The sequence below is a fragment of the Microtus pennsylvanicus genome, chromosome 21 (genome assembly GCF_037038515.1).
Source record: "Microtus pennsylvanicus isolate mMicPen1 chromosome 21, mMicPen1.hap1, whole genome shotgun sequence".
Lineage (NCBI taxonomy): Eukaryota > Metazoa > Chordata > Mammalia > Rodentia > Cricetidae > Microtus > Microtus pennsylvanicus.
Genome location: NC_134599.1, coordinates 7,462,151 through 7,474,297, shown reverse-complemented (window position 1 = coordinate 7,474,297; position 12,147 = coordinate 7,462,151). Strand labels below are relative to the sequence as shown.

Here is a 12,147-nt window from a genome sequence, read left to right as displayed (position 1 = left end):
CGCGCTCACACACGCACGCACACACGCGCACACACGCACACACACGCACACACACACACACACACACCAAGATCAGTTAACAAAATCCCTCCAATCTCAGGCCACCCTAGAAAGCTCTGCCTGCCCCAGAAGGAAACCCTATATAAAACTGCCTCCTGTTCAGTTCTTTGCTGCTTCCCTCCCAAGAAGAGGCAGCCACCGTTTTATATCTTTTCTAATAAATCTCTTGTGTGATGTGACTTTGTAGTATTCCTTGGTTCCCAACTGCCAGGATACCTCTCCCCTCAGAACAGTAACACTTACAAGGTACCTCAATTAAGGAAATGCCTCCATTAGACTGGCTCATAGCCAAATCTATGGAGCATCTTCTAGATGAGTGATGTGGGAGGGTCCAGTCCATTGTGGGTTGTGTCATCCCTGGGCAGGTGGTCCTGGAAGTTATACGAAAGCAAGCAGAGCAACCTAGCAAGCAGTGCTCCTTCATGACCTCAGCTTCAATTCCTGTATTCAAGTTCCTGTCTTGGCTTCCCTCATGAAGGAAGTAAGCTATAAAATGAAATAATAAACCATTCCCTCCCCAAGTTGCTTTTAGTCTGGTGTTTATCACAGCAAAAGAAAGCAAACTAAGATATAATTGAGTGGAAGAAGTCTTTGCCAACTACAAGTCTAAGAGGAGATTAATATCTAGAACACAGAAAGAATTCAGCCAAATAAACGAGAAACCAAACAACCCAGTCCATAAATAGGTTTCATAAAATGAACAGATTGTTATCAAAAGACTGTTATACACAAATAACTAATAAATACATTTTAAAAATCTGTTCAGCCTGTTATGGTCCATGAGAAATCCCATAAAAGACCACCAAACATGTATGCGATCAACAAGAGCACTTAATTCCTACATGCAGGGCTCAGACCATCTAACAAAGTGGTAAAATGGCGACCCCAAGCAAAGCTCACAGGCTCCTTATGCAAGAACAGGGGAATTCCAGGAAGAGGAGGTTAATCTGGGGGCTGATTGGTGGGTCTCAACAAAAAGTTTATGGGTTGCTATAGGATTGGTTGGTGCCTTAGTGGTTAGGGGCTTTCCAGCAACAGAGTGGGAGAAGCTATCTTTAGCTATCTTGAGATTGCATAAGGCTGCAGGGTGCTTACTGATTATTGGTTGTCCCTGAGTTGTGGTCTTTCCAAATCCTGCTTGTTCAGTTCCAAACAACTAAAACTGGGGCCTGGTCCCTGACAGGGCTATTAGGAGCCTGGCATGGCGTTGGTTTGGCTCCTTGGCTCTCTCAAACCCCATCTGCCATCAGAGAAATACAGATTAAACTACACTAAACTGCTAGCATACACCATTAACCCCAGCACCCTGGAGGCAGAGGCAGATAGATCTCTGTGAGTTCAAGGCCAGCCTGGTCTACAGAGCAAGTTCCAGGACAGGCTCCAAAGCTACAGAGAAACCCTCTCATGAAAAAAGAATAAATTCTCATCTCAACCTAGTCAGATTGGCAATCATTAAGAAAACAGCAAGTGCTGAGGTGACAAAAGGGAACCTTCACACTGCTGGAAGAATATAAACTAATCTAGCTACATGGAATTCAGTATGGATGTCCTCGATAAATAGAGATCTACCATAAAACCCAGCTGCATCACTTCTGAATAGCCCAAGAGTCAAAATCAGCATATCACTGACAATTTGATGATTTAGAATTACCTACGAGACATACCTCTGGGAACATCTTTGAGAGTTTGACCAGAAAGGTTTAAATGAGGACCCAATCAATAAAGGTGGTGCCAATGAAGACTGGGAGATACCTTAGTCTGCAAAGCATTTGCAATATAAACATAAGGACCCTAGCACCAACATCAAAAGATGAGGCAGTGTGTGCCTTTAATCCCAGTGCTGGACAAATTTGGCCATTTCTTGCAATCTATCACTTCTGCTTGTCATCTACACACCAGAATTTAAGACAAATACAACTGGTGTCATCTTGAGTTCTTCATTTATTTTTACCTAATTATTTCAGATTAGAAATACCACTGCACATTTATCCCCCTTTGGTGGGGACATTTGCCTATGTCACCATAAAGATGAAATAAAGTATCAGGCTTATGGTTATAAGTAGGGATCAACAGCATGGAAAGGAACAGCAGTGCAGTATTAACAGCAGCTAGAGACCAGGGGAAATGCAGAAATGCTGAACTTCTGGTCTGAAAAAGAAAACAGGAACCCTAACAACAGGCACCAGGAAAGACAGTAGGAAAAAAGGGAGAGGAGATTTTCTTCAGTAGGGCTTTAAGCAAAAAAAAGAAAAGAAAAATTATGGCAACCTCCATGAGTATTCCATTTGGCAATCTGTGAAAATACAGATTAAAACAGGAGATCGGTGATCTGTACAACACAGATACTAAACAAGAGCCTTTGTACTTTTTAAATTACTTATCAGGGCTGGAGAGATGGCTCAGTGATTAAGAGCATTGCCTGCTCTTCCAAAGGTCCTGAGTTCAATTCCCAGCAACCACATGGTGGCTCACAACCATCTGTAAAGAGGTCTGGCGCCCTCTTCTGGCCTTCAGGCATACAGACAGAATATTGTATACAAAATAAATAAATAAATAAAAATTACTTATCAGTGGTGTGGCTGGATTTTTATATATTCAAGCCACAAAGGCCTTCCCCCATCTCCACTGCCTGAATAAGCAATAACATAGAGAAGTTGGAGACTCAGTAAACTGGTTAGGAGACTCAGTAAACTGGTTAGGACCTGAACAGACCTGGAAAGCCCAGGTCTATGTAGCAGGAAATGTAAGCAAGCTGAAAGAAAAGCAGCCTGATCTGAGGAGGAGCCAAGGAGCAGAGCAGGCGCAAAGGCAGAGAGCACACAGGGCCACTACTTGCCTGTGCCTTTTCCCTCAGCACAAACTTTAGGCTGCTTCCTACACTCTCTGAGTCCCAGACACAACTCTAAATGCCTATCCCCAGCATCTCCCACACCTACACATGCAGGAGCAGGTTTGCTTCTGGTGACAGTAAATGCATAATGAGTGAAAACACAGGCTCAGCAGGTATGAGCTAGAGGGTAGTTTCTACATTCAAAGAGCTCCAAATCTACATGGGAAAATGCTAGCAAGAATTCAGCTAGGCAGTGGTCATAGATGCCCTGGTAGGAAGGGCAGAGAAGAGCTCACTTTCCAATGGCCTTCAGAGAAAAAAAAATGGGATTACTATTTTGAATACATAAGGAACTGAGAAAATCTAAACACAAATGTGGAATATACAACTCTTCAGACCAATATCTGGCTGCAAGCAGTCATGAGCTGATATGGAGCTCATGTCCCACTCCAGCAATTCACCCTGATAGCATTATCAAAGAGAAGTAACACAAAAGATACGGGGCAAACCAAAGAGGAAATTAGTTACAGGAGGTTAAATAGTGACATTATGTCACATGCATGAAAACTGATGTGATTTAGAAGGTACTCTTTGTTTGATATCTTCACAAACGAATAGACAAAGTTTTACAGGGTGGGGGAAGAATCTGCATTCTGTAGCTGTTTAGATGGAATAGTCTATATTGTTTGAATATTTTATACTTCCCTACTTTATTTTATATAATATTAAAGCATTTTTCTCTAAAATCAAGAAGATAAGGGTGTCTACTCACAACCCTTTTATTCAATACAGTGCTAAATTCTTAGCCAAAGCAATAAAGCAAGAAAAGAAATAAAAGGGATACAAAAGCAGAGAAGTTAAATTACCCATCTACAGATGATATGACCCCATATTTAAAAGCTCCTAAAGAACTCACCTGAAGAAAAAGTTAATAATCAGAACACAACCCATTTAAAACCAGGCAAAAGTTATGAAGAGATTTTAACAAGTATATAGAAAACAAAATATGTTCAAAATAATTACCTATATTGGTGCTACAGCGGAATAACTCCATACTGACAACACATACCATGCCATAGAGTCTAAAAATGCAATGAGCTGACTCCTCATAGAAAACATTTGTTCATCCCTGGGCCAGAGGCGCCAGTATAATGTTCACTAGAAGAACAGATAAACTTCCTAATACTCAACCACTCAAATTCTCAATCACTAAACCATCTTTCCAGTCCCAAATCACTCAATTCTCAAGTGATGGGTAACATCTAGTATACACTAAAAGCAAAAATATACCTAGTGCTCATTTAGCATTATTTTCCACACATGCATGAATTTCTTCTACATTACTATAAAATAAAATCTTCACTGTCAATACTGACTATAAAAAACTAAGAATAATGTAATGCCTATAATTTGTATCCATCTAAATTATAGAAAGTGTATAGTAGTAAAAAGGGTATTAACAGTCTATGATTGAAAGAACTTTTTTAAAAGTTCTAATCCTGAAGATGGCTACGTGCTTGCCACCCAAGAATAAGTTCCTGAGTTTAATCCACGGAACCCAAGGGAAAAGAAACCATGGGTCTGACTGCACATGCCTATCATCCTAGTGTGGGGAAGGCAGACAGGAAGATCCCTGAAACTCACTGGACAGCCAGCCTAGCGGACTTGGCAAGCTCTAAACAATGACAGCAGAAGGAGCTCCCGCAGCACAGTGACAGACCATGTCAACAAACCAAATAGATGACTCCTAGTAACTCATCCAAAGTTGATCCCTGATCCCTACATGCAAACACACAGGTACATGTGTACTCCCACACAAACATAACACACACATATCCATATCCACAAACAAAGTTTACTTTTAAAAGTTACACCATTATTCTTCATCCAGAAAAATGGCTGAAAAATCACTACACTTATCCATTTACATTCTGAAACATATGTAAATTACTAATGATTTTTTAAAAAAGCAACATACCCATAACAAAAGGCAGCCATAAGCATATAAGTCTGAACTTGCAGAAGGAGGTTTCCCAATTTTCAATTCAGGTGATATCAAACTCAATCCACCAACCATCATGTTCACTGAAGCTCGCTGACTCTACAAAAACAGTATTGTAAGCATTTTAGAGACAAAACAGTTGAGGGCTTTGTGTTCTCAATTTAAAGTTCTTTTGAAATATGTCATTATTTACCTCTAAAATATCTGTTCAAAGAATTGGTACACTAATGTTTTAGTTAGGGTACAATTCATAATAACGAATTCATAATAACTGAGAAGCATAAGCCTACAGCTAGGCTTGAGGGTACAGACTTGTAATCTCAGCTAAGGCAGGAAGAGCACTATGAGTTCAAGACCTGTGCTACAAAGATGGTTCAAAGCCAACAGTTACTACCCAGTAAGACCCTGTCTTCAGTAAACCGAAAGAAGTATAAATCCAAATATCTATCCACTAATGAAAACAAACACCAAAGTATTACATACGCATACAATTAAATGCATTTGGTCATAAAAAGAATTATATCCTTAAACATGCCGCAACATACATTAACTCTGAAAGTTACACAAGTAACAAAAGTGATTCACAAAAGGTCAAGTGCTGCCTCATTTTACTTTTATAAAATTACAGAATAAGTGAATCCAGAAAAAAAGTTTATTACTGGCTTCCAAGGCCTGAACAAAAGCAGAAATGAAAATTAACTGCTAATCAGTGACTACTTTGAGGTGTGATAAAAATGATCTGGAATTAGTGGCAATTCATAAAGTGGCACCACTCTATGAATATGCTAAAAAACTAGTACTGAATTCTACATTTTCTACTACATTTCAATAAAGTTGTATTTTAAATGGGAATTGTTGATTTAGCCATTCATATTATACACATACTTCAAAACAACAGGCTATATATAATAAACATATACATCTTTGTCAACTAAAAATAAAAAAAGGAAATTTCTCCCTTGTGATTATATTTCTAGACTTCGTATTCCACATATACAAATAAGAGTATCACATTCTCTTAATTGTCTGGACTTTGTTATCTCTACAAACTGCCTATTGGGAGATAATATGGCACCAAATTAAGCTATGTAGCTGAACCTAGACTTAAACAAAAACACCCATGGTTCTCAGTCTTCTTCTTATGTACTATATTAATAATAGAAAAGCATGTATATCTGAATTTAATCTGTGAGAGAAAGGCACACAAACAGAAGGAGGTTCTTATGTGTTTTCTGAAAAGAAAAATAATGAGCAATGTCAATGCCATTGAGTAGGTTAGACTGTTTCTGTATTTATGGCAAAAACACACAATGCTCATCACAATCTAGATGATTGTTACAAATACTATTTGTACAACATGGCACACCTTAACTGAAAGTGCAAATCTTACAATACATTACCACTTTGTGTGGAAGTTTTAAACCATTTATTAAAAGGTTTCTGTCCAGTACAGCTATGGTATTTTACCTCAGATTTGGTGAAGTCAAAATCTCCAACAATTCCTTGTTCACGATTTAAGGCAAATACATTGTTTTGATGAAGTGATCCATGAATTATGTTAGCATTGTGCAATGTATGCAGGCCTCGGGCAACATCTTTCATGACTTTTAAAGCTTCCTACAAATAAATATATATGAAAGAGATGGAGTTTAGAAAATTGACAACTCATTTTCAGGTATAAATTTTGTCTCTGTTAAGATTGTCCCAGAAATAAAGTAAAGCTTCCTTCAAATTAAGGATATATCACAGACAAAGAATTAAAGGCTAGATAAAGCTTAACTATGTGTGGTTGTTTAAATAATAATGGCCTCAAGTTTCAAAAGCCCATGTCAAGCCCAGCATATCTACCTATCACCCCCACCCCAGCCTGTGGATGTATGTAGCGCTCATACATGTGTTCCAGTCACATGCATGCCACCATGCTTTCCCCACGATGACAATGGAATAACCTTCAGAAAATGTAAGCAAGTCCTTGGTTAAATGCTTTCTTTTACAAGAAAAAGAATGACCTCAATAGGCTAATGTTGGTTTGAACACTCAGTCCCTAGTTGGTAGACCTAGTTGAGAAGGATTAGAAAAAATGACCTTATTGAAGGAGGTACATCACTCAGGGCAGACTAGAGATTTCAAAAAAACTAGAGTCATTCCCCAGTTGTGCTCTCTGCCTCCTTTCTTTCAAGATAGGAGCTCACACCTTTCCCACCACCATGTACTCTCTGGAATTTTAAGTCCAATTAAATGCTTCTTTTAAAGTTGCCTTCCTTATGGTATTCTACCACAGCAATAGAAAAGTTAAGTAATACTCTATGTAACTGGCAACATCATAAGTGGTCTTTGCACACATGCAGGCACATGAAATGCATATGCACATACATACATACACACACACAATCTAAGGCAACTTAAATTATAAATAACCACCTCATAAAGTATCTAGAAGAGAATAAAATAGTAAGAATTACTAAATAGGAAGAATCAGAACCTCCTCTAAATTTAAAATAAAATCTAAAGCTGCCACTTTCAAAGTATCAACTACTGTCACAGGCAGTTACACATAGCACAGCTTAATGGCTACTAAGTCTGGGCTCTGGAACCAGAAAGACCGAACTTTAAGTTTCAGCTCTACTTCTGGATGAAGAGGTTCTATACAAGTCACTTAATCCTTGTACAGAGCTGATAAAACAATGAAATAGAATAATGCAGGCCAAATATTTGTGCAGGACAGCATGTAGTATTAGGTGTTGCTGTGGGATAATACTCTTGTACACTGTAAGATCTGTCACTCATATTGGTTTAATAAAATGCTAGTTGGCCAGTAGCAAGGCAGAAAGTACAGGTGGGGCAACCAGACCAGGAGAATTCTAGGAAGAGGAAAGGCAGAGATGCAGTTACTAGCTGGATGCAGAGGAATCAAGATGAGAATGCCTTACTGAGAAAAGATACCAAGCCATGTGGCTAAATAGAGATAAGTATCATGAGTTAATTCAAGTTGTAAGAGCTAGTTAATAATAAGCCTGAGCAGTATGCCAAACAGTTTATAAATAATGTGTTTCTTTGGGACAGAATGGCTGCAGGACTAGGCAGGACAGAAACTTCTATCTACAGGGTGTTACATATTAGATGTTAGTTTCTCATTTAATGCATCCCTGAAAATGATTTTTACTTACTTCTGAAGTTAAAGGCATACTAGCTTGAATTGCACTCAGGTTTGCCTTAGGATAATATGGGACCATCAGGTAGGCAACAGGATCAGACTAAGAAGCAAAATAGAAAATGTAACTCAAAGTGAACAATTAACCAATATATTTGCATTATACAGTGATTCTATTAACTTTTGTTTTATATCAAGAAAAAATCACTACTTTAAAACTTACTTTAAATAAAATCATTTCTTCAATGAATTAACTTAAGTTTACCTTACACAGAAACAAGAATATCAATGGCAGTAATCCAGACTCTTCCTTAGAATTTCCACAAGCTCTATAATAGGAGGCTGCTCTCTGAATCACCCTGCCTTCTGTGTCAACATCCACAGAATAGCCCTGAACAACAACAAAAAAAGACATTGGCAATTTCAACATTAAAATCCCATTCTAATTTATTATTCTAACTTAAATATGATAGGTTATTGCATACAAGGTAAAGTGTATCTATTTTTCTATTTTAAGTACCTTCTCTATATGCATTGAATACTGTAATATGGGAAGAAAAAAGTAATTCTACCTGTAGCCTACTCTACATCCCCATATATGTAGCAACTAAGGCCAACTTAAAGACCCTTTGAAATTCATGCACAGTCTCAGCTCATAAGAAGAAATTAAGGGGCTGAGGAGATGATTAGTTGTTAAGAGCACTTGGTGTCCGTGTGAAAGAGGAGAGTTTGGATCCCAGCACCCAAGTGGAGTCTCACACTGTATGAACAGGTACCAGACATGCATACTGAACAAAGATATACAAGTAGTCAAAACACTATAAACATAAATATATAAAATGAATAAAAAATTTGAAAATAAAAATTTCAAAGAAATTAAGCAACCCAAGATTGTGTTGGTGACGTAGCTAAGCTTTCAAGAAACATCTAGGAAAAAACAAGAATTTTTAAAGGCTATTGAACAAAATGCAGTAAGTTTACCCAAAAAAGAAAATCAAGTACTCTTAGGGAAATGAGAGGAAGGTCAAAATTAGCTCAAGTACAATCATCATGCAAGTCAACTTACATACTTTAGAATAGTGGGTTTGTTTTCTTCTTGAGCATCACTACTTCTGAAGCTTCCATAAATCAGAACTTAAAATTACCTTTAAGAGAACTGGCTGCCCATTAACGTCAGAGCACACCAGAGGACGTTTGCTGCTAAGTTCCTTCATGGGCTCAGTGTCAAGAAGGTCTCGCTCTAAGCTCATAGTAAGAAGACCACCAGAATTCTAGGCACAAATTTTTATTACATTTAGACAATTAAAAAATTCCTTAAGGCTTTCAAATCACCAATATAATTAGGGGCATATTATTAAATGCTATGAAAATCATCAATCTAATTGAAAAATAAAAATGTTTAAAGTTTGGATTCTTTTTTGTTTTTTGGGTTTTGTTTTGTTTTTCGAGACAGGGTTCCCCTGTAGCTTTGGTGCCTGTCCTGGAACTAGCTCTGTATACCAGGCTGGCCTCGAACTCAGAGAGATCCACCTGCCTCTGCCTCCCAAGTGCTGGGATTAAGGGCATGTGCCACCACCACCTGGCTAAAGTTTAGATTCTTTTTAATATGGTTATGTTATGAGTCACAGAATCATTCAGTAATTAGTTAGCTTCATTTCACAAGGTCAACCCATCAGAGTCAGGGACTCTGTATTAGAAGACTGAGTTGGAATTATTGCCTTGTGAATAAAGTGGCTGTTTTTGCTGTAGATTTCTCACCATAGCTTATCCCCATCTGTTAGGAGACAAATTTGGGATTTATCTCCCTCATATATCTCCTAAAAATTAAAATGAAGACAACTGAAGGTAGTTATAAAATAATGAGAAATCTAAATATTATGACTGTTATAAAGTAATCCTGACATCTCTACTCCTGCTTAACATCCTTAAATGTAAAAATGATTTTCAAAAAATTTAATTGTAACATTTTTTACATTTTTACATTAATATTAATTTTTTCTTTAGTGGTAGATTTGATTGTTTATTCCTTCTTTGCTTTTTGAGACAGGATTTCTTTGTTCAGCTTTGGCTATCCTGGAACGTTATGATGAAACTACTACTGCCACTTTCCAGTTCATTATAATTTCTACCTGTATTCTTTTTTTTAGTATTTTTTTATTGATAAAAGGAGAGTAAAAAAAAAAAACAAATTTCCACCTCCTCCCAGCCTCCCATTTCCCTCCCCCTCCTCCCACTCTTCTCCCCCTCCTCCCACCCCTCTCCCCATCCCCCCACTCCTCTCCCCCTCCCTCTCCAGTCCAAAGAGCAGTCAGGGTTTCCTGCCCTGTGGTAAGTCCTAGGTCCTCCCCCCTCCGTCCATGTCTAGGAAGGTGAACATCCAAACTGGGTAGGCTCCCACAAAGCCAGCACATTAAGTAGGATCAAAACCCCGTGCCATTGTCCTTGGCGTCTCATCAGCCCTCATTGTTCGCCATGTTCAGAGAGCCCAGTTTTATCCCATGCTTTTTCGGTAACAGTCCAGCTGGCCTTGGTGAGCTCCCAGTAGATCAGCTCCACTGTCTCAGTGGGTGGGTGCACCCCTCGTTCTACCTGTATTCTTAATACTTATCCTTATACTCCCCAATAAGTACAGCCCCCACCCCACATCAAAGGATCTTATTTTGCAGCAAAGATTATTACTGAAACCACGACTGGTCAAAATGAAAGAAACACTGACCATGGGGTGCCCAGCTCTTGTAGCTACATCTACACCACAATTCATACACCTAAGGCTCAGGGAACATCACAGAAAGAGAGACAAAAATTTTATAAGAGTCCAGAGGACCAGGAAGTCTGGTGCAATATTGGTTAGTCTATAAAAGACAGAGAATCTAAACCCATGAACTCTCAAAATACAGATGACCCGAACAATGACAAAGTTTTACTGCAGTGTAGTTTTATAGTAGGCAAGGCTATAGGATTGCTTTCTAGTTCTTGTTTGTGTTGTTATTAAATTTCAATAATATATAATTAGTACAAAGGATTTCTAGGAATATACATCAAAAATCATCTTGAACATATTAAAGTCATTGGGGGCATCCATAAATCATCATTTGCACCTCTTATAATCTTCTACAACAAAATTAGTAAGTTAATTTCAGCTTCCATATAGCTATACACACAATCAGTCACCAGACACAAGAAAGTCTCTACAGCTAGAGTTACTTGCATCAAAGAGAAATACACATTTTTTTTAAAATTGTTTTGGTTTTGTATTGTTTGTCTTGGTGTTTGGGGATTTTTAAGTTTGTTTGTCTAAGGTTTTTTTCTTGGGTTTGGTTTTTGGTTTTTAAGTTTGGTTTGGTTTTTTGAGACAGGGTTTTTCTGTGTAGCCCAGGCTGACCCAAAACTCACAAAGATCCCCTGCCTCTGACTCTCAAGTGCTGAAATTAAAGGTGTGTACCATTACCACTACCACCACCACCCAACTGTGTTTGGGCTTTTAAGACAACTCTCACTTAGTATCCCAGGCTATCCTAGGACTCAGTACACAAGTCAGGCTGGCTTCAAACTAAGGGCAATTCTTGTGCCTCAGTTTCCCAAATTTGGAAACTCTAATAGTAAGTTGTGATACCCAGCTTACATAACATTTTTAAATATATTACGGGAAGACATTATAACAACTGTTTAAAGAACGTTCTTTATTTTTATGGATCTGGGGATGAAATCTTGGATCACATACCGTGATCCAAAACACTTTACATATTTATGAAAATAAACTCACACGTTTATTTTATAGATTATGTTTTAGCTATTATCATAACTTAATAACACTTTTTTTGCAACAGGGTCTCATGTAGCCCAGACTGTCCTTCAACTCTGATCCTCCTGCCTCTACCTCCAAAGTACTGACACTGCAGATCAGTGTCACTATACATATTTTATTTAATATCTGTATTTAAATACAGAATGCTGGAAAACTGAACAAAAGGTTTTATGCATGCCAAGCATGTACTCTGCCTAAATTAAATCCCTGGCCATGCATTAATGACAATCTCAATAAACAAACATGATTAGCTTCTATATCTGTGGATTCTGCTTTGTAATAATAGGGGCGCGGCGGGG

At 38.1% G+C, this 12,147-nt stretch overlaps 1 protein-coding gene across 1 annotated transcript in view; it reads right to left on the bottom strand.

Annotated features, from left to right (window-relative positions):
- The window catches only part of Stk31 (serine/threonine kinase 31), a 68,836-nt gene that overhangs the window by 13,952 nt on the left and 42,737 nt on the right, over positions 1-12,147 (bottom strand). Inside the window, exons 17-21 of the mRNA XM_075955256.1 lie at positions 9,189-9,314; positions 8,309-8,434; positions 8,060-8,146; positions 6,360-6,509; positions 4,869-4,991 (exon numbers count right to left, since the gene is read on the bottom strand). Of these exons, the coding sequence (XP_075811371.1) occupies positions 4,869-4,991; positions 6,360-6,509; positions 8,060-8,146; positions 8,309-8,434; positions 9,189-9,314 (612 nt within the window). The remainder of the gene's footprint in view (positions 1-4,868; positions 4,992-6,359; positions 6,510-8,059; positions 8,147-8,308; positions 8,435-9,188; positions 9,315-12,147) is intronic.